At 38.1% G+C, this 23,793-nt stretch overlaps 1 protein-coding gene across 8 annotated transcripts in view; it reads right to left on the bottom strand.

Annotated features, from left to right (window-relative positions):
• The window catches only part of EPHA7 (EPH receptor A7), a 164,285-nt gene that overhangs the window by 104,225 nt on the left and 36,267 nt on the right, over positions 1 to 23,793 (bottom strand). For 7 of the 8 annotated variants that reach the window (XM_050893106.1, XM_050893101.1, XM_050893105.1 and 4 more), the window contains 2 exons: positions 3,916 to 4,071; positions 2,703 to 3,038 (listed from right to left, as the gene is read on the bottom strand). The exons of the other annotated variant lie outside the window; for it this stretch is intronic. In XM_050893106.1, coding sequence (XP_050749063.1) covers positions 2,703 to 3,038; positions 3,916 to 4,071 — 492 coding nt within the window. The remainder of the gene's footprint in view (positions 1 to 2,702; positions 3,039 to 3,915; positions 4,072 to 23,793) is intronic. 8 annotated transcript variants of the gene reach the window in all.

Raw genomic sequence — 23,793 nt, 5'->3', positions numbered from 1 at the left:
TTGTGCTAGCATAATAACATGTGAAGAAGGTTTAGTTAGACACATTTACACACATAAAAAGCAATATGGGCATAGAAAAAGTCATTTTTGCCAGAAGTATAGAACAGTCACACAGCAACAAATGAGAGCTGCATGAATTCTAGTTTACTTGGCTATAAATAAATCCAACATTTTCTTTCTCTCCTTGGTAAAATAAAATAGGAGCACAGAAGCATAACAGTCTCCTTTGAGCAACCAGTCTCTTTCTGTTCAATTATAGTCATCAATCTGTTCCACCTAAAATATTTTCCTCTTTGAGAAACCAAAGAAATCAGTATTAGGATCCAAAACATGCTGTTGCAAGAATAATGTAAAAGAGGTCTTTCCTTTTGGTGAATGCATTTGTTCTGAAAGACTGTATTTTCTTTAACATGAATTTTGTAATTCGGGTGAAAAAAAATGCTGCATTTATATGGCACTTTTAATCAGAAAATCTTGAAGAACTTGGTAAGGAAAGGTAAGGGTTACCTTCATTTTACAGAGAAAACTGCAACAAAGAGAGCTTAAAGCCTTTTTTTTTTCCCCAAAAAAATCTGTTTCCTATATATATTCCTTTTAGATGCCCCACTGGAAGCCTTTAAATCCTGATATTCAGAAGTGCTAAACAGACAAAGCTTCAGTTGTACGAGTACCCTTTCTCTCAACAGTGACAGTGTCAGATTCTGTAGCATTGGGAAAGGCTCGCCTGTGCATAATCCCACAGCAAGCTGGAGAGCAGGGAAGAAACAGAGTCAGGTCTCCTGCTTCCTGCTGCATGCTCTTACAAAACTTATCTAGGAGGGTGAAGGTTTTTCCATTACTTGAAATCACTAGGTAAAGTCTACATGTTGTCTCTAATATATATGCAAGCTATAGTTTCACTAACATCTCTGGGCTTGATGTGAGGATCATTTTATAAAATCATATAGCTTGTGTTGCTTATAAGATAACAGAGGATAACCATATTATGTCTTCTGGCCTGAAACACCCTATAAATCTATGACTATGAGAACACAAGAGAATTAACTATAATGAATTATCTTGGGGGTAACACAACAAACTTCTCATTAAGGCTTTTTCATCTTCCTGAGATGTGATACTAGCCACCAAACTGCACTCTCTTCCTTTACCCTGTGTGCCACTGAACCATCAAAGCACATAAAGTCAAGTCAATTTGATTTAGCTAAATAGGAAAAAGTCCGAATACTCTTCTTCATGTGGTAGTTCTGTACAGACATCTACAGAGAGCAGAACACTGTCCACCTGTGCATGTTTGAAGAATTATAGAGAATTATTTTAAAGATGAAAAATCAAAGTGCCAAAATAATACAATCTGTGGTGCAAAAATAGTTTCAGGGTAAGTTCTCTGTGCTCAAAATCTCATCATAAACTCCAGGAACTGAACGAGCACAGAGACCAATCCTTTCAGTCACAGGGATTGTTCCAAAATAATATAAAACATGCATTTGGTATCCAGGAAAGCACTATGAGGAAATTAAATATCCCATAAATATTCCAGCCTAACTTCAACAACTATATAAACCATCCTAGGTTTGGGGGGAGGGAGGGAAGGTTTTGAAGTAAATTTCTGGTCCTTTTTTTTTTTTTTTTTTTTTGAGATGACCATCTTTAAAGTGCAAAATAACTACAGTTTTTCCTATTTGTTCATTGCCCCTTTATGGTGAGTTTGTCCTCAGTTCAAAGCATTACTGTAGGGGATCATTTCTACTGCACTAAAAAAGAATAGCTTGATCACAGTCATTAAAATTTCCTCCAAGATATAAGTATGAAGTATCCTTTAAAACATTGGTTAGCTGTTCTTACAGCAAGCATCAGTTATTCACTTCATATTTTCTTTTAAGGCATTTCTTCGGAAGCCAGATCTTGCAATTAATGTTCAGTTTAAGATCTTTTGTTCAATGTACAAAAGGTTAGTTTTACTATCCTCTCTTAAAGCCCACAGTGCACTATTGTAGATTCAGAGGCCTATAATTTTTATCAACAAGCAACTCGTCATTTCAGAAACCTAAATCAGAGAATTCTTTTTTTTTCACTCAGCATGCAGACAACTAAAGCCCTTTTTTCCCCTGGGGTGATATACTAGTTTGATTTTATTTTCCCTGACATTTCACCTGTCAGATTATGATAAGTAGAAGAAACAAAGAATAATCATCACATTCTCACTGAATCTCATAATCAAATGTCTGGAAATATAAGATAAATTAGAAACATTATCCTGAGGGAGAACATTAACACTGAAAACACCATCAGATATCCAAATCATCTTGCAGTGACCTAGGACTCCCATATAGGTTTAAAAAATGCAGAAAGAAAGCTGCATAGGACTGTCACATCTACTTTTTTTATCTTCAAATACTAGGGAATGACCTACAACGATGTAAGAAGAAAAAAAAAAGTTGCAGAGTTAAGAAAATCTATTTAATAATAAAGCTGTATGTCGTCTTTACGTCTTTCACGAACGCTTTCTGAAAGCAATCCTGAGGCCAAGAAACAGGACAGGTTATCATGAAATAGTATACGCTCAAATTAACTAGTGGCAAGGTGAAAAGATTAATGAGCCAGAACACACCAAACACGCTCCTGATTTACTGCATCTGTAGTTTGCATGTTCCCAATTTCTCTCAGTCTCACAATGTTGAGATTCATAAGTGATGAAAACTTACCTGCTTGACCGGTGGTAATACTGACAGCTGCAAAAAGCCTCTGGGAACGACTCAAGTCAGAAACCCCATTCACAGCTTCAACTTCAAACGTGTAGTTAGCATGAGCTAGCAGGTCCATGACAGTGACATAGTTATCTACTAATCCAGTTTGCTGGGGCATATATCCAATGTTACTCCCACAGGGAACACATTCACCCTGCTCCCAGCTGCATCTCTTGCACAAAATGCGGTAGGTCACATCATTTCTTCCCCCGTTGTCAGCAGGAGGACTCCACTCCAAACTCACAGTAGTCTGGTTGATATTGAAAATGAGGTTCTGTGGTGCAGATGGAGGTCCTATGTAACACACAAAAAAGTCCAGGGTAATTGCACAGAACCATGGTGGGACATACAGCTTAGCATTTTAATTACTGAGACAGAAAATAGTTGAAGCATTTTTCTTCACATAAACATTTCATTATTTTTAGTACAAGCTGCATAAAAGCTTCCTTGAACTCACTTGGCAAGAGCTTTATTTATTTTCCATTAAGGAATCAGAATAACAATTGTCTGTGTATTTACTGCAACCGACTTTAGCCATTTCTCTTCTGTGCAATTAAAAGAATTGGTTAATGTACCTTAAAGGTTGTTTTTTATAGTTTTCCCAAGTATGGGATTTGTTCGTCTCTTCTAAACATACTGCACCAACTGTATCTAGTCCTTTGTTATCAGCTCTGATATGATTTACAGAGATATTTGGTGCTGCTTTGGATTTAGGACACTTCCATTATTTGAACTACCAATCTGTGTAGGCTAGTCTATTTGCAGTTAGGAGGTTAAGCCAGATCCAATTACAGTTCAATCAAAGCTCAGATCCGCACAGGTTACTTTTCATTTTTCATGTTACTCATTTTGGTATTATATCACATAAAGCACATTGTCTACAACAATTTTACAGCCATGGGAAAACTACGCCTGTAATCTATTACAATGAGTTACACACTTACCCAACATGCAATGTTTTCCAATGTTATATCAAGCAAACATGAAAATTATATTTATGCTGATTGTATATTCACTGTCAGCTTTTTTTCCCCTCTGCCTTTCAATTTTATTTACTGTTGTAAATGCACTTTTCAAATATAGGAAAAGTCAACCAGAACTACTAGCTACAAGTGGCTGCACTTGGTTGGTTAAGCAATGTCCTTTACTATTAAGTTCATGACTGACTCACTTGTGCATGCGACATATGGTGGATCAGAAGGTGCTCTATAATAGCTATCTTCACAATCGCATCTTGAAGATCCTTCCTTGTCAGAGAAGCTGTGAGTAGGGCAGCGGGAGCACTGCAGATCTTGTGAGGAGGATTTGTAGAACCCACGGCCACAAGCTAAGGCAGAACAAAACAAATTAAGGTTTAGATTTGTATGGACTACTATTCTGATCTTTTTTGTCTCTGTCACATGAGGTACACATTCCTGTAAACGTCTAAACTACTCATTCTGTTATGTTGGCGCAAGCAAGATAGTATGCTCACAATTTCTTTTTCTTCAGTTGATGCTGTTAATGATTTTGTGGCATTTTTATGAGTTCAAGCATACACTACAAATATCTCAGCAGTTGGCAGCACAATATTTTAACACAGAGGGCCACAGAAACATAACAAGCATCTGTTTTTCACCAAAGAAGAGTACAATAATGGTGTGAAACAGCTGGATGCCTGCAACAGGCCTAAACAAGGGAAAAACAGTCTGGAGAAGCTCTGCTCTAAGGCCACTGAAGTGTTTCTGGTATCTGAACCAGTTGATTTGGAATTAATGGAGCAAAAGTTACTCTTCCCTGATCTGAGAAACCTAAAGAAGCTGTAACCCACCAGTGAAGCCTCATCCCGAGGAAGGAATGAGGCGTGAACACTTGTTGGACAAACGATGCTGGTAGGAACAAGCAGAAAGAGGAGGAGGGCAGACAGTGTAAGCTGCACAATTGGTTTTTCCAGTTTCACAGAGAGAGACAACTAGGATTAAATGAATTTACTAGAACTTTCAAGGGAAAGTTAAAAGGTAGATAATTGGAAATACGCATATAAGATCATTTCATACTTTGGTTTGCCCGCTGTGAACCCATGGAAGTAAAAAATGTGTTGTGTTCCAAAACTGATGTTTAGAAATACTTCTTTCAGCTCCTGTCACAGTTCCCAAAGTAGAAACACCCATAAAACACACCTATAATGACACTTACAAGCAGACAACTGCAACCTAGACAGCCATCTTAAGAATGGATAAACTATGAGAGCTGTAGGGGATGAGGAAGAGTGAAGTGGGGATCAGACAATGCTAAAACTGGAAACAGATTAAGACTCCATTTCAGCACTGAGGTTATGGGCAAACTTACACACTGTCAACACGAAAAACAGAACACAAAAGTCCTCCAGAACTTTCTAATAAAGCAGAGGCTTTTTTAACCACACTATTTTATTCTTTTTTTCCAACCCTAACAGACAGTCTAACCTTCTTAAGCCGTCACCTGTATGCAAATAAAAGAGACAGCGGGTGAAACTTAGTATTGGGTATCAAAATATTAAAGCTAGTTAAATAGTCATTCTGAATTTGGAGAGGGAGAATTTACTTTGGTTATATTCATATTTGCTTGAATATTTTCTCAGAACAGAAATGCAAAGTATCCAAAGACACTGATATTTGGAACAGTTATTTCAGTTGTCTGGTACTGCAGTGATGGAAAGAGCATGAAAACAATGAGCTTTATCCAAATCTCACTGAAGTCAATGAGGAGTGTCTTTAATAGCCTTTGGACTGGACCCCCAGTGCAGCTACAGTGACATGACTCTTATTAATCTGATGAATTTTATGCAACTGAGAGAAAAAAATGGTGGTAATACTTAAGATAACAGTAGATTAAAGTTGATGAATTAGGTAAATCAACAGTGGATCATACCAGTATAAACGGTAGGAAATTCCGGCCCTCTATTACTCTCTATCAATATACTAACTTTCTAAAGAAAAATACACCTAAAGGACAGAAATCACCATAACATTTAGAGTTTGTTATGCTGAAAAAAACAGTGGATGGAAGCTAAATTACCTGGCAGAGAAAATTAGCATGCAAAGCATGTATCCTTTGACTTTGACAAAGGGGCACGAGTTTGCATTAGAAGAAAATCTAGCCCTGCTTGTAAAACATGCTATAGTTTGATTCTACCACAGTAGCTGTTATATATGCTAATTAGAAAAGAAGACAGAAAGAATTTTGGAGAAACACTTTGGATAAACATGACCCATGAATTCATAGCCGTGGCAAATTTAACTCAGAATTATCCTTTTACGCCTTCATTCAAGATTGTTTCAGAATTTCCTGACCAAAGACAAAGAGCACAAAAGCTGAACTGATTTGTATGCGTGTACCTTAAGACATATATTTAAACTTCTGTCTGCTCTTTCAGTACCTTCAACTGAAATGTAGCTAAAATTACCAAATAATAGTTTCCTGCCTTTCTTAAATAGTCATGTTCCTCTCATACCAAGCAAAACACTGGACAAATACACCGGGTCTTCCAGCATGTAGCCCTCCGCAAAGCAAAGAGCAACTTAAAAGGCAAAGATCCCTACTGTGTTTCCAGTCTGTCCTTCTCAGCAGGGAACATTACAAAGTAAAGACGCAGAGGGTAAAATAGAGATTTCAGACAGAAATAACAAAACGTAAACAGAAAACCCCTTTTCATTTTTTTTCTGATGACTTGATCAAGACATTTATATACTTAGTTACCTACTATTTAAAGTAAGTGTGCATTGCTTATTAGAGTTCAAAGGATCTGAATGTCTGTGACTAGTTTACATGACTGAAAGCCATTTATTCTCCTGCACAGCATACCACAGGCAGCAGGTTCAGGCACTCGTACCATGCTACTGTTCCATTAGCTTTTTTTCCAGTAAGAGGCTTGTGATGACATTTAATAACCATCCCTTCAACTTATACATCCCACAAATACAAGGGGCAGAATATTCCAGCATTGAAATTTTTAACAGTATGAAAATAGTGCCTTTAAAAAGGATTTTTAAAAACCTTATAGTACTTTAGAAAGGAAGGTATGCAGGGGTACACATCTTAATTAAAAGTACACATTGGAGGAATACAACTAAATTATTTTCCCTTTTTTTCTTCATAAATTTAAATTTGTCACAAAAATTTGTTTTTTCAGCCTAGCACTGGAATACTTCTATTGCTCAAAATTGGGGAGCTATAAATCTTTATCTGTTTTTAACATATGTCATTTTCCTTGCCAAGAAACTTACATCTAAAAACTCTACCAAGACAGGGTGTTGCATGGACCACTTATGAAGGTGTGATAACTTGTCAGTGAGCTATTACAGATCACAGATGGGAAAGAACTATTCAAAAATACTTTTTTGACTCCTTTTTTTCCTCCCTTTTGTCCTACCTTGCCAAATTGCCATGCTGAATTTTTTTGTATTACAAGTAATTTAAATATTGTTTTGTTCTAGACTATTTTAAATCCACCTGTTTTGATCCAATTTAGTTCTTTACGTAATATTTTTAAGATCACAGGGACAGGTGGTATAAAATCCCCACTGCCACTACCTCCATAAGCAATATTACAAAAATGCTAATTGTGAAAAAAAAAAACCCAACACATTAGCCAAACATTACTCGGAGCTCTGTACATGCAAATCTAAAGGTGATAAATACAGGTACTGTTCCACAAAAGTATCCCATGGCAAAGCTTGAGGCAACCCAAATTGCATCTGATCACATCTATTTTAATATTTCAATTCATTAGTGCAGGAGAGCACTCATCAGCAGGACTTCTTCCCTATAAAGGGAGCCTATATTGTAAATCAAGGTACAGAACTCAAGCAATGATGGGAGATATGCAGGAGGGTGTAACTGGCGAGGCAGCACACTGATGTTGTAGCCATAATCCTCATTATAGTTTATCTGAGTAAAATGTGAACTCATTTCATCTTCCTCAAGCAAGTTAAGAGCCAGGAGTAGTTTTGCTACTGAAGGACTTCTGGGGTACTCGAAAAGATGGGGGAGTGGAGAAGGGAAGAAAGCCAGCACAAAATAAATTTACTTCCATTCACTGTGGTGTGTCATTTACAGCTGCTAATTTAATAGAACAGCTCTTCCCAGATGAAGCTCCCATTTTGTTCAAACAGCTGCTCCAAAGTCTTACATGTTCCAGGAAAGGGTTTCAAACCACGAGCAGTCAACTTTACTGACAGCAAAAACATGCAGAATAACACCTACCAGCCTAACCTAAACCAGTCTTCAAATAATGCAAAAATTAGTTGCTAATTCTTTCCCCATACACCACAAAATCAACAATAAATACAGAAGAAAGCTATGCTTCAGCCAAAGCATAATTCTTTGCTTAATATCTTAGCCTCACAACTGTTAAGGACTGACCATCAGTGACCCTCCCAGGGCTGCTGAGCACCTTGGATTTGTTTACTTGTCTGCGATAGCCATGGCTGCTCCTCAGAGCAAATCTTCCCACCTCCTCTGCGAAGCAAAGAGGTTTCTCCTGTTGGGAAGCTGGCAGAGTTCCACTGTGACATACAAAGGCGATGCGAACGGCCCTTGGATGAGAGAGCCTCCTTACGCCGTGGAGCTGCGGTTTGAAACCGAGCAGGGCATTGTCGTTTCATATTTAAACTTCCTTGCCTGGAAGCCCTAGATAAAGTGGTACACTATTCTGTCTGTATACAATGAAAGACCCTGGTGAAGATGATACTAGCAGTCTTTCTTGGCTTGGACTAAGTTGCTTTCTTCTTGCACATCCAGTAGCACTGAGCCATAACAAGGACGTATCGTGACAGTAGGGTCTGGTACACAGCTGGGCAAGGTTGCAGCGTCAGTGCACAGTACTCACCCTAATACATGTTTAGCATATGCCACTGCAGCCAGTGCAATCACAAACATTTTGAGCCAATGTGTTTGGTATCATTTAAGGGCCTATACATATACTGTAAATAATGGAATATTGCAAAGCCACAAGTAAATACTGAGGAATTAACACACACTACTAAGAACTGAATTAACACACACTACTAAGAATTATGATGCCACATCTGTGGCACAACAAGGCATTAGCTGTTGTAACTAGAGATGCTGACCGCAGCTTATGTAGAAAAATACCAGCTTTGCTGCTGTGAGCTCATCACATGTCTTAGTGGCCTGGTAGAGATCAAATAATGTATATTTTTCTTTTCAGATTTATAAAAAAAAAATCCTAGAAACTCTGGAATGGGGAACGAAGGCAGATATAGAGACCAGCAAACAGCAGTCTGGAGTCCAACTTGTGGGACAGGAAAAAGGAAAAAAAGGGCATGTTAAGTACTGTTCATTTTTATGTAACCTTTTCACTATAAACACTATGGAGATTCATTTTGCTTCTAGGAGAGCCAGGGAACTTAAATTGGGAGGGATGATGGAAATATGGTGAGGGCTATGAGTGACGTGTAACAACTGATGTTTGTATAACCAAAGGAGAAAGAGTAAACAGTTGTAGGGCAGTGACACTTTAATTAAGAAAATTATTTGCTACTACAATAATACAAACAAATTAAAGAAATCTCCATTTGTAGAAGTGCAAGGCTTCCAGGTGGCATATCAGCTTAAGACTTAAAGGGTACGCAATTGTTTCAGCATGTTCGACACTTGATTGAACATGGCTTTTGATAATAATTTTTGAGTTTATACGAAAATAATGAAACATAATGAGTTGCACGGAGGTCACTGCACTAATTACTGTTTGATCCCATTACAAAAAGTAGACTGGTGTCAGGGGAGAAAAATAAAGATGACGTACTGTGCTAGCGGAGTAAGAGAGCTTGTCCATTTATTCTGGTTTGCTCACCATTCCCTGAGTTTGCCATCACGAGTCCAGTTTTAGTGAGTTTCATGCACACTGAAGAAGATTAAACTAATGTTTAAAAACTGACACTTTTTCAAAGTCAGCATCAAAGGATGAGAAAGGAGTAATCACAGAGTTTCAACAACAGCAGCATTACTTACGAACTTGGGGTAACAGCCTGGTCCCACTGAGAACCACAGCAAAATGACTGCCCACCTCGGGAGAGCTCAGGTTTGCCCCTGGGTTCCTCCCTCCCCTTCACTTGGATAAAGTAAGTTGACTATATGTTAAAGTGATTGTATTTTTTCCTACAGGCAGTGGCTAGAATTTGTTTTATATCTGTGTGGACATAAGCCTCCATTCTTGTGATTTGTTTTGCGTTATCTTAATCAACTCCTTACCTTTCTACCCTCCCCAAGCCTGCGAACATTAAAGACAATTCAGCTAACCCCCTTTTCACAGAAATTATGTATACACAAGGAGTTTGTGCAGATGCTTCCTGGATGAAGTTATGCAGCTGCAAAGACTTTATTAATTATAAAATGCAAACTGGATTGTTCTGTAATTGAAACTCTCTGGGGCTCTGATACATTTGAAAATTAACATACATATATGTATGGTCAGGACATAGATGGATGCTGTTAGATTATTTATTACAGATGGATATTTTAGCTAATGCAGAAAAAAGGCTGGTCTTTCTCCACTGGAGCTTTCAAATATTTGCTTCATATTAATGTCTATGGTTCCATAACTCAGGACTGAAAGCACAGCTTGCAGAAACAGTACTCCCACTGCTAGTGTTGCTGACCTCATCTACGATGGACAGGTCCAGAATCTTTATTTTAATCCTATTGACAGTGCCTCAGTGGGAGTAATTATAACAGTCGGCCACAAATCCAGACCTCCTGTCACTGATATATTAGGGTTTTTCACAACGAAAATGAGCAGCAGACAAGGAGGATGAAAACAACATGGGGTAGTGATTATAGCAAGATTTGTCAACCCCCTTCTGTATTAACCTGCTACAAACATATGACAATTTGGCATGGGAGACACCAGAAATACAAAATGTTCAATCTTCCACAGTATCAAAAATAAAATTTTGAAAATAATTTGGGAGGTGTTGTTCTCTTACGAGATACATGGCTGGTAGATCACAACATCAGCCACAGGCACTTTTTAGCCAACGTATCTGAAAAGTTTAGATAAACTGAAAGCAGACCATTATAAAATAATTCCCAAATGTGGATTTCAATGTGAAATATTAGACATAAGAAATCCAGTAACAAAAGGAGACTTTATAACCTCTGATCCCCTTTTCCAATAATTTGTGTACGTTCAAGTTATGACTATGTTTGAAACTGTAAATTACTTTTATAGTGAGAGATGGCATCTGTTATGCCTTCTCTGGCACCTAATATATATTGTTTTATAAGGAGCTTAGACTGTAGTGTTTTATTTGTCTAACTACTATGCAATGATAAATGTCCAGCTGAAAAAGATGTTTATTTTTGCTTGATTTTTAAACTGCAATAGCATCTAAAGATTATTCATGTTTCAGCCAAGGAATTATGTTGTATGGTTTAGTCAGAGTAAACTCAAGACTCTTAATGGTGCCTCAGCTATGGTGTGAATGACATATCTAAATAGGGCTGTCCTGTGGCTGCATACCATCATCCACCAAATGTTTGCTGTTGCCTGTCAGGAATCTCTCAGAACTCATATTCATTTCCCAAGCCTAATATGCCCTTGTTGTCCAAAGTTCTGCTAATGTCTTTTGAGAGATGTTCACATACTGCTGTTCACACAAATAGAGATCCACCTATAGAATAAAGAAATAGAATGCTTGCTAAGTAATAGTAACCTATTCCAATTTTTCCACTGAATGAAGCGAAACCTTTACCTCTCTACAAATCTGCTTTAAAAAAAAAAACATGAGTATGTCATCATGTGTGCTTTTTTAACTTATCTAGTTGCAAAGAAACATAGGCACAAAGAAATACTCTGGTGTTTTCCTGGCTAATTTATACACAAGGACAAGGTAATCAGGTTGAAGAACATATCCCGCAAATCAAAGAATACCCAGTGTCACTATACTGTAACAGCAAAATAACTTTGAATCTAATGATTCTGAATAAGTACATAAAAGACTACATTTAAATGGCAATTAAAGAAACTCTAGCATAGTCTGAGCAGAATTAATTAACTAGGTAAGTTAAAAGTTGTGCATTGAGGCTATGACATAAAGTTTCTCTACATTTTCAGAGTTTGCAATGGGCACATTGGGCATGTGACTCTCATTAACTTGCTTGGGAACCACAAATACAAAGCCACCATGAAAATTTGGGGGAAATTAACATGTGAGAGATACAAAGACACAAAAATGCAGACAGTTTCAACTCTATTACTGAACAGAGTTCAAAAGTGAAAGGTGGGTTAGAAAAATGAAAGGAGAAAAGATATCTGGCTTTCCTGTTCATTCTTTTTTTTTTTTTTCCTTTTCTTCCACCATGCCCTTCCCTCAAGATTAGGTTTGCAAAGTGCTCGAGTAGCTTCTGCGCAGAGTTGAGTGACAGCTCGACTGATCAGCCAGACTGGGAGCAAACGCTCCACACTTTGCAGGACATGGTGTAGGTTTGTCACAAAAAAATGACTCCATGCCTGAAGTTTTGTCAGCAGTAGAAATTTTATCTGTCTTCCTCAGATGGTTCTCAACCAGTCGGAGAATTAAGGGAAAAATGCACTTGATTTGCTTATAGCTTCTACATCTTTGGGTTTTGGTTTTTGGTTTTTCCTCTTTTACTGACTTATTTAATTATAAACCTTTTTTAATTTTTACTAAAAAGTCTGTTAAAACTACACTGACTAAGAATTCAGCAAATCTAAGGCCACCAACTAACTTATGATATGGAAGTTATAATGTTCTGACAGGAAAGTTGTGTAATTATCTGAGTGGAATAACACATCCCTTAGATGCATCAGCAGACAACAAACATTGCTGCAACAAAAAGAAATTGGCTATGTAAACTACAGTGTAAGAAGTGGTGCTTTTTTTCCTAAACAGATGTATGAAAAATTTATGATAAATTTGTCACATTCCTGTATTAATGTCTTTGTCTGTCTTTTTTTTTTTTTTTTAACTTGTACAAAATTCAACTCTAACAGCCATAAGAAAAGAAAAAAAAGAATACTGGTGATGAAATTAATACAATAGATTGTTTTCATGAGCTTTTTCTTTAACTTTTTTGCTTCCCTATTCTTGGGGTGTAGCTCAAACAATGAAGCACCAAAAAATTCCTTATAGTCTACAATGTAGTTAGCCTGCCTTATACAGTGTTGCCACTCAAATAATAAACTGAGTTTACTGAGTTCAGTAGGGACTTTGACAGTGGCAATGCTATGACTCAACTCCACTGATGTCATACAGATTCTGTACAGCCATACCTCATCTGTCCATACACAAATGAACTCTTTGACGTGTTTAATGCGCATTCGGGCTTTGTGATTGCCAACATGTCTTAGGGAAGGTTTCCTGTTGTTTTCTAAAAAGAACAAAATACATCAAAAATCTCCAAGCAGTAATGAAAATAATGTAATTTGGAGGGGGGATATTTTGGGTTTGCTTGTTTTCTAAATAAAATTACAATAAAATCTGACCATTGATAAATCATTTGGAAAATATAAAAATAATTTGAAAAAATATTTTTTAATTTAAATCCAACAAGATTCCCATGGTCTTCTTACCTGACCTTCCAATGTAGCAAAGGCCTTTGGATTTTATGAAAAAAAATCTTTAACCTCAAATACTGTGTTCAGTTTTGGGCCCCTCACTACAAGAAAGACATTGAGGTGCTGCAGCGTGTCCAAAGAAGAGCAACAAAGCTGGTGAAGGGTCTAGAGAACAACTCTTATGAGGAGTGGCTGAGTTGTTTAGCCTGGAGAAAAGGAGGTTCAGGGGAGACCTTATTGCTCTCTACAGCTACCTGAAAGGAGGCTGTAGAGAGGTGGTGTCAGTCTCTTCTCTCAGGTAACAAGTGACAGGACAAGAGGAAATGGCCTCAAGTTGTGCCAGGGGAGGTTTAGATTGGTTATTAGGAAAAATTTCTTCACCAAAAGGGTTATCAAGCATTGGAACAGGCTGCCCAGGGAAGTGGTTGAGTCACCATCCCTGGAGGTATTTAAAAGATGTGTAGATGTGGCGCTTAGGGACATGGTTTAGTGGTGGACTTGGCAGTGTTAGATTTATGGTTGGACTTGATGATCTTAAAGGTCTTTTTCAACCTAAATGATCCTATGATATTAAAGGTAGAGATGTACAGTGGAATCTGAAAGTACTGATTACTAGGTAGGACCTGTTATTTTTTCCTCTTTTACTGATTTTTTTTAAGCAACTCCATTATTTTAGAATCTGTTAGCCTCATTACCTCAAATCCAACAAACAAAGACCATCTCACTCTAAATAGCAACCTCACTATGCAGCATCGCTGCAACACAACTACAATATGACGACCTTTTACATGGAGCAGTGCATGTGTTCTCTGACATGAGCAACTCTAATGCCTATTACGCCCCCCAAAGACTCTCATTTCCCTTGCCAAATGAACAGTCATAGCCTTGCCAGTTTGGCTGTCGGGGTCCTCTAATCAGGAAGTCACTGCGTTTTTCACCAAACCCCACAAAAGCAGTTTCCAAATATCTGCAAAAACCCTCTCACTCCCTAGCTACCCCTATTCTCACTTCCTGGGAGCAACACCAAGAAACTTCCAGAAGAAACATGAACTGGTGAAGGGAAGACTTGTGATGATAGCTCTTCTGGTGGAGTTGCTTCTAAATTACCATCAGAGGGACAGTGGAAATAGGGGTAAGTTTTGGTCTGTCATAGACACATCAGCCAGGTCTGCCAGCCAAAGAGATCTACATGTGCAGAGATTAAAGTTTCCAACTTGCCTCTCATCCTTCAGAGCCGTTCCTCAATGGACAAGTCCCATGGCCATGGGGGACAGACAGCTTATGCTGCCCCAGGAATAGCAGATGCCTGCAGCTAGGCACTTCTCAGGCTGCCTACAGACTGGATCTGCCCCTCTGCAACTTTCCAGGAGAGTCCATACATTGACCTGCCTGCCTGACCCCAATCATGGGCAGGCATGGGTGGGACAGTGTTGGCTCAGGCCAGCTGGAGGATACCAGGCCAAGTTTTCCTTCCCAGGATGCCATGAAGTTCACCTAACACTTGTCTCTAAAAGCCTGGACACTCAGTCAGTCTGAGTGTCAGACTCAGTCAGATTTTGCTCAAAGGCTCAACACTGATGTTCAAAATACAATGTAGATGCACCTATTCTGACAAAGGAGTTCCCCAACAGCAATCTACTTCAGCAAGACATAAAAAATACTTTATTATACAGGCACGATCATTCACATGTCACTAAAGCCTTATTTACAAAACCTTCTGACATACTACTGTAAAACTAACTTTGTGCTGTTTGTTTTATTGGTTCCTCAATCCAGTTCACTCTACAGCCACTAAATGTCTGTGAAGGCACAGCACAGGAGCAGGGGGCTGAGAAATGTTGGAAACACTTCTTTCAGTAGCTATGCTTAATCAATGCATTAATAAAATGTAAAGTTAGTAAAAATATAACCTGAGTAGCTTCTTGTACTTCTGTGGAGAGAACAGTACTAGATTTACTCATTCTCTTTATGCCATAGATTCCCTCTTCACACAGATGACTCCCTCCTGATGCCTCAAAATCCCACCTTACAACAACTGTCCAGGTACAAATATAATGGGAGAGTTTCCTATGAAGGCCTCAGATAATCTGAAATCCTTTCATGAAATCGTTTTGTCCCCTGTGAAATAATGGAGGTCTTTTGGGGGAGTCTTAGATCATATGGGTCAAGGATAAAGTTCTCTGTAAAGGAAGTGGTGCAAACAGGTCTGCTGTAGACTTCCTGAAGTTTTGAGACAATCAACTTGATGTGGATGTTTAATTTAACTGTAATGGTGCTTAATAATTGGCTGGCAAGAAATAAATCTGGAGGGCTTAGTCATAAAATAGAACAGAAGCAGGCATCTCTATAAGCTTTCCAATTTAAATGAAATTAAAATAACTTAATAACACATTTTTGTTTCCTTTGGACAATGACCTACCATTACCATTCCAGCCCTCAATCCAGAAGAAATTTTTCACAGGTTTCTGTAACACATTCCTCAAGGCCATCATTATACAGCAGGCAAATCCATGCAAACAAAAGACCAGCTTCTAAGAACCCACAAGAGAGACATGACTCCACTTCTGCACAACGGTGCTACAGAATCTAAAAATAACTTCAGTTGCATATCCAGGTCTCAGATATTCCTACATTTAACGCTGATTGTCCTACTTACTCAGAAAAACACGCTCATGCCTGTCAATCCATTGTGGTGCTTTTGGAGGAACTTTAATGCAAAAAAGAAACAGTTCTCCACAGTTACATTTGACTTGGAACGGGAAGAAATAGAAATACTTCCAGAAAGGAAACAAAAAATACACTCTAATTTCTTTAAGAACGGATTCCCTTCCAGGCTCACTGAAGCCAATAAAATTTTTATCAGTGCATAGACTGGAAATTTAAACTGTGTTTGTAAGTATTTAACTATAATCTTTCAAAATAAAAATGGATTTAACCTCTTTATCTAAAGATTAGAGTATCAGTTTATTAAGAGATTACAAACACACAACTCCCCTTTAATGAAAAAATATAAATAAAAATATAAAGGAAAAGCATTAACATAGTAATTCACTGATATGAAACTGAACTGGAATAAAACATGAAGAAACTTCTTCTGGGTTTGCTTCAGTAAGTCTGTGGTAAGAAAAAACATTGCTAACTCTGACAGATTTATCTGCTACAAGTTTTTATGAGAAAACTTCCCAGATTCACACAATGCTTTAATTCCAAATAGTACAGCATGAGTTGTGATACTGTGAAATGAAGTTGTCTTTACTAATTGCATACTCTGAGCAGAAGTGTGTCTTATAACAGAGAGTGTATCAAATCTGCCTGGCTGATCCTTATGATTTGGAAATGTCACTTTCTACTAAGCACAGAGAAAATAGGGAGGGGCAATAAAGCCACTCAAAGATAGCAGCCATCCAAAAAGATAAAGAACACGCTGAGGAAAAGCAGACAACAGATTGCAGAGACAGAACAATCACAGATGGAGGCCAGGTGGGTGGGTCAAATTTTTTTTTTTAAAAGGTTTATTTTCATATTTAAACAGTACCCCATTGTGTAAATGTTCAGCAAAGAACTGATAAGAAAATGGATTTGTAAGTGCGTTTGAACAAACAACATATCTTACAGTCAAGAGGGGCTTAGTCGTATATAATTAAGGGATAACGTGCATGGTTGAAGAGTGTATGATACTGCAAGTGATTAAACGCCACTGCAAAACAAAGGAGCTAGATACCCAAGGAAGCTTTATGGAGCCAGCATGGAGTAATCTTAAAACATGAACTTTCTTTTTGTTAGAAAAGACAAGAGGATATTCATCTAACCATAGAAAAGATTTTTTTTCACTGAAAACACTGTGAATTTCCACGCTGCTTCTGCCACCTAATCAAGCTCTTTAACTAAGATTATCACGCTTTCTGTTTCAGTGTACACTACTATTACATTTAATCCTTTAAAACCCCTAAGAGAACAGCTCTGTGCACATACAATGCCCAGGTTCACTGGAACTGTATGCAATCATAGTTCTCTGCAAATTTCCAAAAACTTAGTGGCATTAGGCAGCTGAGCAACTACAGCCCTGAGGGCTTGATCCAAACCCACTGAAGTAATAGGTGTCTTGGACAATGGATGACCTGAATCATGCAATAAAGACAAGGCAAATGAAGAAGATCAAAGGTCCACCTAGACCACTTGCTTGTTTCTGGCCATGACCTATGCCATGCCCAAGAAAGGGCAGCGCAGAGGCAGAGGGGACCCGCATCCAACAACCAGGCACTAGCAATCGTGAGCTATCAGCCATCTGCATCTCTTTTTGCCTAATATCCCGACAAACTTTTCTTTCACGAATTTATCAAATTATTTTCATAAACTATTGGAGTTCATCCAAGTGACTATTTACCTGAATGTTAAAGCATGTTTTATTTCTTATAAGAAAGTATACATAGTGCATGTTTCCACATAATTCCTTACATAGCTGTAGCTTGTACAGATACAGCCACACCAATGCTGAATCTGGGTAACGCTGACAGTAATGCCACAGCAGCAGACAACTCTGTGTGGCTTTCAAAAGCCCAAGAAGCTGAGTAAATAGCACGTTCCAAACATCAACCATTACAGGGGCTATGCGCACGTGTCACTGACTACATAGCCAGCTCAGGTATGTCAGCTGCAGTATAGACACATGAACAATCTCCATTGCATCTCGCCAGCTGTCAGGTATATTTCCAAGAATACTGATATTCCAAGGCATTTAGAAAACTTTTAAGGATTTGGAAACTTAGAACTCCTATTTGTGTTTTTTATTATCATTATTTATTTGTGTCTTGGGTCTCAACTTTTAAAAACTGAAAGGGAATACAAAGAATGCTAATATAACATTAATGCATCCAAATTAGCACTTTTGTTTGGATCCAGAGTGCACTTTTGAAGTGACTTCCTGGTCATCCCTGCTTACCATGTTTTGGTTCACATCAGAGTAATCTCAGAGCACAGGAACTGGTTTGCTTTCAGAGGAAAATAACCAGAAGATGTGCTCCAAGAGCGAAACTAATGCACTCCAACCACAATTGGATCAGACTAGACCTACACCAAATAAACCCCCCAGAAATTTATTTAGTGTGGACATTACGCCCTCAGGACTAACTGTTTTGCTTTACAGATTCACTCCTATTGTTCCATGTTCCTTGCTAGTGACACCATCATGAGGGAAAAACATGAATTCTTTATTTGGAGAAGCTTTAACTGTTGGCTTTGATTGACAAATCAGTACATAAATTATCTAACAGACGTAGAACTGACTCAGCGTCCTAATTGTGAACAATTTGTAACTCAGATGATTTTTTTTCTGTGCAAGTAATTCTTCAAACAACAGCTCTGTGTAGCCTGTTAGAAAGACAAATTTATAGATGTCAGTTTCTCAGTGCTCAAGAAACTGCACAATTCTTTGAAAAAGAGCAAGATACTGAAACAATGAAGGAAGCAAGTTGTTATAGTCACAAACAAAAAAAAGAAAACGGAAAAAAAGAAAAACAAAGAAAATAAAAGCCAGTTTACAGAAGGGGGGGGGGGGGCGGGGAGCAAATTTATATAAAGTTCAGTAACAGGCAATGGGGCCCAGTTTGTCCTTGCATAACGTGTATGCAGCTCCCGGAAGAAATACTGTCCATGTTAGGGAAGTGCCCTCACAGCCCATGGCAGAATTCAGTTTTCCACTTAGGGTGGAATTTAAGGCTTTCAATTAGGCAGCTCTATTCAAAAATCATTCATTCATTCTCAAAAGGATGGACTGCCAAGGAAGAAATAAAACATATCTCAAGAAGGCGTGAAAGTCATGGCAATGGCCCAGGGGACAGCAGATATTGTCACTGATAGAAAGCATTCCCTGACATCTCCCTGGCCTCTAATACATTTCTATCTTCAGTTCTGCTACATTACCCAAAAGCATACTGGTCCTCTAGTACCACTGTCCTTCTTCCCCATTCTTGCAATTTTCTGCATTAAATATTAATGTTTTTTCTGAATGATAAAAACACATATATAATTAAACTTTAATTAAAGTTAATTTTATAAGAAAAACAAGAATGGAACAAAACCAGAGAGTAGAGTGGCTGTGGAGGTCCACTAGGAGTCAAAGAATGGGGCTGAGCAACAGGAAACAAAACAGGCATGCAGTCCTCACTCGGGGCTCAGTTCCTCCCCTTCTCTTCCCCGCTTTTTCTAATTGCTCAGCCAGGCGAATTTCCATTACACAACCCAGCTCCTTATCACCAGCAAGCACACTAGTCCAACAGACCTACTGATCTCAAATGGGTCTCCTCTGAGACAGTGACAGGAAAGCTACACAAAGGAAAAAGGTTGGCCAACTCTGACACTGGATTTAAATACAAAGTCAGATTGGGACCTGGGCATCCTGAGTCTGCCTTGAGGACTTCAGCAGGAAAAAAGGGGCTGTTGGGAGGGAAACATCGACAGAAACTGCAGCAATGTGATACAGAGCAGGAATATTTTTAGAGAAGAAGTCGTCCAAATTAATCCCTTCATCTCCACTGCCTAGCTGACAACAGGCCACAGATTAAATATTTAGGATGTGATTTCTCCCAAGATTACAACACCTACATTTCAGTGTCAGTATGTTAGTGCTTACACGTGTAATGAGTAGCTAAGTTCTCATTGGAGTTTATGGAGACCCAGGGCTCAATTCTGAGCTGCCTAAATGCAATTACCTAGTCCAGTCTGAGAAAGGCTATCCTGCCAGGTCCCCAGCTAATGGTCCAAAAGAGTATAAGTCTTCTGTAACTTCTGTATCATGTCTGCCAGCCCACACAGATGTCTTGTATACTATACACCACCTCAAACAAGACCAGACAAACCATGTTTATGAACCCCATCCCAGCCTCTTGCAAATGGTCAGTGGCATGGCTCTCCAGGTGACAGCTTCAAAATAAATCCTGCTCTCAGTTACTTGTCCTGGCATGCCAACATACAAAGCATCCAGTCATAAGAATTACCAGTAATCCTCAAATGGCACCCAACTGCATAGCCTCATAAAATATCTCCTGTTTTCATATGCAAGCAATTTATCTAGCATCCTATGATAGGTGGGTAGTGATGAGAAATGAGAACAGTAGATTATCCACAATTCTCTATCAGATCTGCCTCTATCAAGTACCAAATAGCTCCACACACATAGCGTTGTAGAGCTTTTTATAGCTTGTCACATCAAGTCTCAGTGACTGCACTAAAATGAGTAATGTATGTCTATAGGGAATGAGATATCAAGCTGAGGTTGGCTTATCTGAGCCTTTGAGTAGAGAACTGGTGTACTGTAACTAGTTATCTAAATTCAAAATAAAATACTGGTGAAGTTAAGTTGTTTATGATTATGTTATGCTATTACAACATTTATGTGGAAGATGATGAAAATGAATTTGATATGAATGCAAATGTTAGCTGGCAATTTACTGCATTACAGCAACAGTACAGATAGAACACACATCTGAAGAATCTTAATTCTACACGAACAACATGAGCGTGTCTATGTTTGTGGGCATGAGTGTACACATGTGCATGCTTTACGAGCATCCACATTTCAATGACATAACGATCTTTACTGGCCTATTATGCATCCAAAAATGAATCGTAGGAGTAGCAAATAGTTTGGGTGAAGCCACGAACAAGTGAACATTCCCAGTTATTAGTGACTGCGGAAAGCTGAATTATTAAAGACTTTATCAACTACACATTGATTCTTAAAAGAGGAAAAAAACCCTCTATTTGTCTTTCTCTGTCTCATCTTTCTTCAAAATTTGGAACAAACTAACATATGACATCACTGAAATAGCAGATGCAAAAGCCATATATTGGGCTTTTTGCCACTATATGCATGAAGCCACAACTAGCATTAATTATGGACGCTTCTGGGGCGTCTGGGAATCCCTAATTAACATTCTACTTCCCGCACTACAAAGGGTGCCAACCCCTTTGCCCAGCCACTAATTCTCATATTGAATTAATGAGGCACTTCTGTGCATTTTTATGCCCTTTTGGTTTCCTTGTCCTATAAGGCCCATAAGCGGTCAAAACTCTATTCTGCATTTAACCTGCAGCTTTTAAGATATTTGATAATTACTGACAACTTTGTCAAAATGAAACAAAATGCCGTTCAGAGCAAGGAGCTCTAAGATGTAAAAGGAACACAAAGCTTACTGGAATCTTCCTCAAATGCAGGGAGAGGTTTTGACTATGTGTACCCACACATTTGACGTCAGTGTCACACAGGGTGACTTTATTGTACATATTTACAAGAATGAGCCCAAATGTATATCATCGCTGCAGGCATACTGGTTTTCAACCAGTAAGGTTCCCAACAAGTACCTCTGGATGGACCTAAACCAATATATCCTCCCATCTGTCCTCTGCACTTACGCTTTTCCAGTAGTGCTGGAAAAACAAACAGCCCATATTTAGTGCTGGATTTTCACTCATCCTCCTTCAGTCCTGAACATAGCGCGTATTGTGGATTAGCAATCAAAAAAACTGTTTCATCAAAGTCTGAAAATGGGAGCTAGTGGAAAAAGAAATGGAATTTAATGTGAAAATAGGTAATGCTAGGGTTGCTGTACTGATTGCTTTTTTCTTTTTTTTTTTTAAATACTGAATTCACTTACAGCCTCTGCTTTTTATTTTCAGTGAAGCTGCTATAAAATTTTCCGTCAGCCATAGCTGGTTTGCAGAATTAAGGGCTACTGCTGTACAATTTAGAAATACAGATTCTTGACCTTTTCCATGATGATGTTTCTACAACATCCTTTGGCAGTAAAGCCCATAGTCTAATCGATCGTATAGTAATTGTCCTAAAACTTAACATAAATTGTTCCTGACAGTGCTTAAGCACATACCATTTTTATTTACGTCCACTGACATATGAAAATAAAATACTCCTTTTCTCTTTGTAACACTCTGTAACAGGTTGGCAGACTTAAGATTTTGTGTAGAAATAAAAGAGTTCATGTGTTCTGCCCTGTTTAAAGAAAAACAAAACAAAACAACCCCCCAAAAAAAACCAAAATTTCACCACCTTAAGAATGAAGACAACAAATGCCAAGTCATGCTGGTAGATGAGTAGCTCTGACCAATATAAAAAAGTGAAGCACCTCTTTCAGATGAGAAAATCAGAAGAGAACAAGGGACAAAGAAAAACCTCAGACAGACTCAGAATGCAAGAAGATTAGGTAGAGTTTATGTGGTTTTACTAGTAAATCAAATCCAATAACACAAAACTTGAGGAAGGGATTGACTTCTGGTATTATCTCAGTCTATATTGTTCAGCTAAAGATTCGACAGGTATATAGTCCATTTACATGCAGCTCTTTGCATATGCAGCAAAATTTATGTCTCCTGCTCAAGTTTTATACCAGTTCTGTTAAACTTAAAAGATTGATTGCACTGCTGTTCTCATGAAGGTCAAACAGGTGATGCAAACTTCTGCTGCTTTTAGTTCCTAAATTTCTGGAGAGTTACCCTAATTCTGTGGGGTTTAGGTTTACTTTATTAAGGCTGTAGCCATGCTTAAATACTTCAGTGGGATGGGAAAAGGCAATTTTTCTGCATAAAAGAATAACATAACATTTGGCAACCCATACATCTGCGTTATCTCCTTAATTTTCTCTTTGCATCAAAAACAGATTAAAACTGCAGTCATTTTCTTTATGTTATTATCTCTATCTATATTCTTTAAATAAACTTGTTTTACATTTTCAATGAACTTGGGTAAATTTTCCATTGAAATACCTGTTCCTTGAAAGAAGATGACCACAGTAACTCATTGTCATCATATTTTATCTTATCTCTTCTAGCTTCTCATTTTTATATCAGAGAATCTGTATACTATTCTTCCAGGTTTTCCAGCATCTTACTGCCTCGTCTTCTTCAGCCTGACGTCCTGGCACTAAGTACACTGAACCTGTCTGCCAATTTTAAATGACTATTCCCTCACTAGGGAACATAACATACTTTTTCACTGGGTCTGTCTCCATAGGCCCTTACTCTGAAGTGACTGAGTCGACAACAATCTATGTACAATGTCCTTATGCCACATCATGAAAAGTGTTTAAAAAGAGAAGTTTAGTCGTTCTTTTCATACATTGTTCCAGCTGGTTGCATATGTTTAAATATGAGCAAACCTCAAAGTACTGGCTTTTCTTCAAAATTAATTTATTCAAATGTCTATAAGCCTAACGTCTATTTTTGTATCCTTCTCTTTGCGATGATAACCATCAAACTAGAAGTAGATTTCATAGGAAGAGCTGCAGAAAGCTGGATACCCTACTCTCTTTCAACTTTCATTAGTCATGATGAGGTACGGTACAGTCTGAAAATTTAGTTTTTATGGCCTCTGTTCTGTTCTAAGCAGAGATATAAAGAAGAAGTGGAAGTGGACCAAATCCACACCTGATTTTATTTCATTTTGAGATTTTATTCTGCTACTCTGTTAACTACAATAGG

This window comes from Gymnogyps californianus, chromosome 3, assembly GCF_018139145.2.
Source record: "Gymnogyps californianus isolate 813 chromosome 3, ASM1813914v2, whole genome shotgun sequence".
In the NCBI taxonomy this organism is placed as follows: domain Eukaryota; kingdom Metazoa; phylum Chordata; class Aves; order Accipitriformes; family Cathartidae; genus Gymnogyps; species Gymnogyps californianus.
Note: the sequence above shows the minus strand (reverse complement) of the source record. Positions and strands in the feature narration are given on the sequence as shown.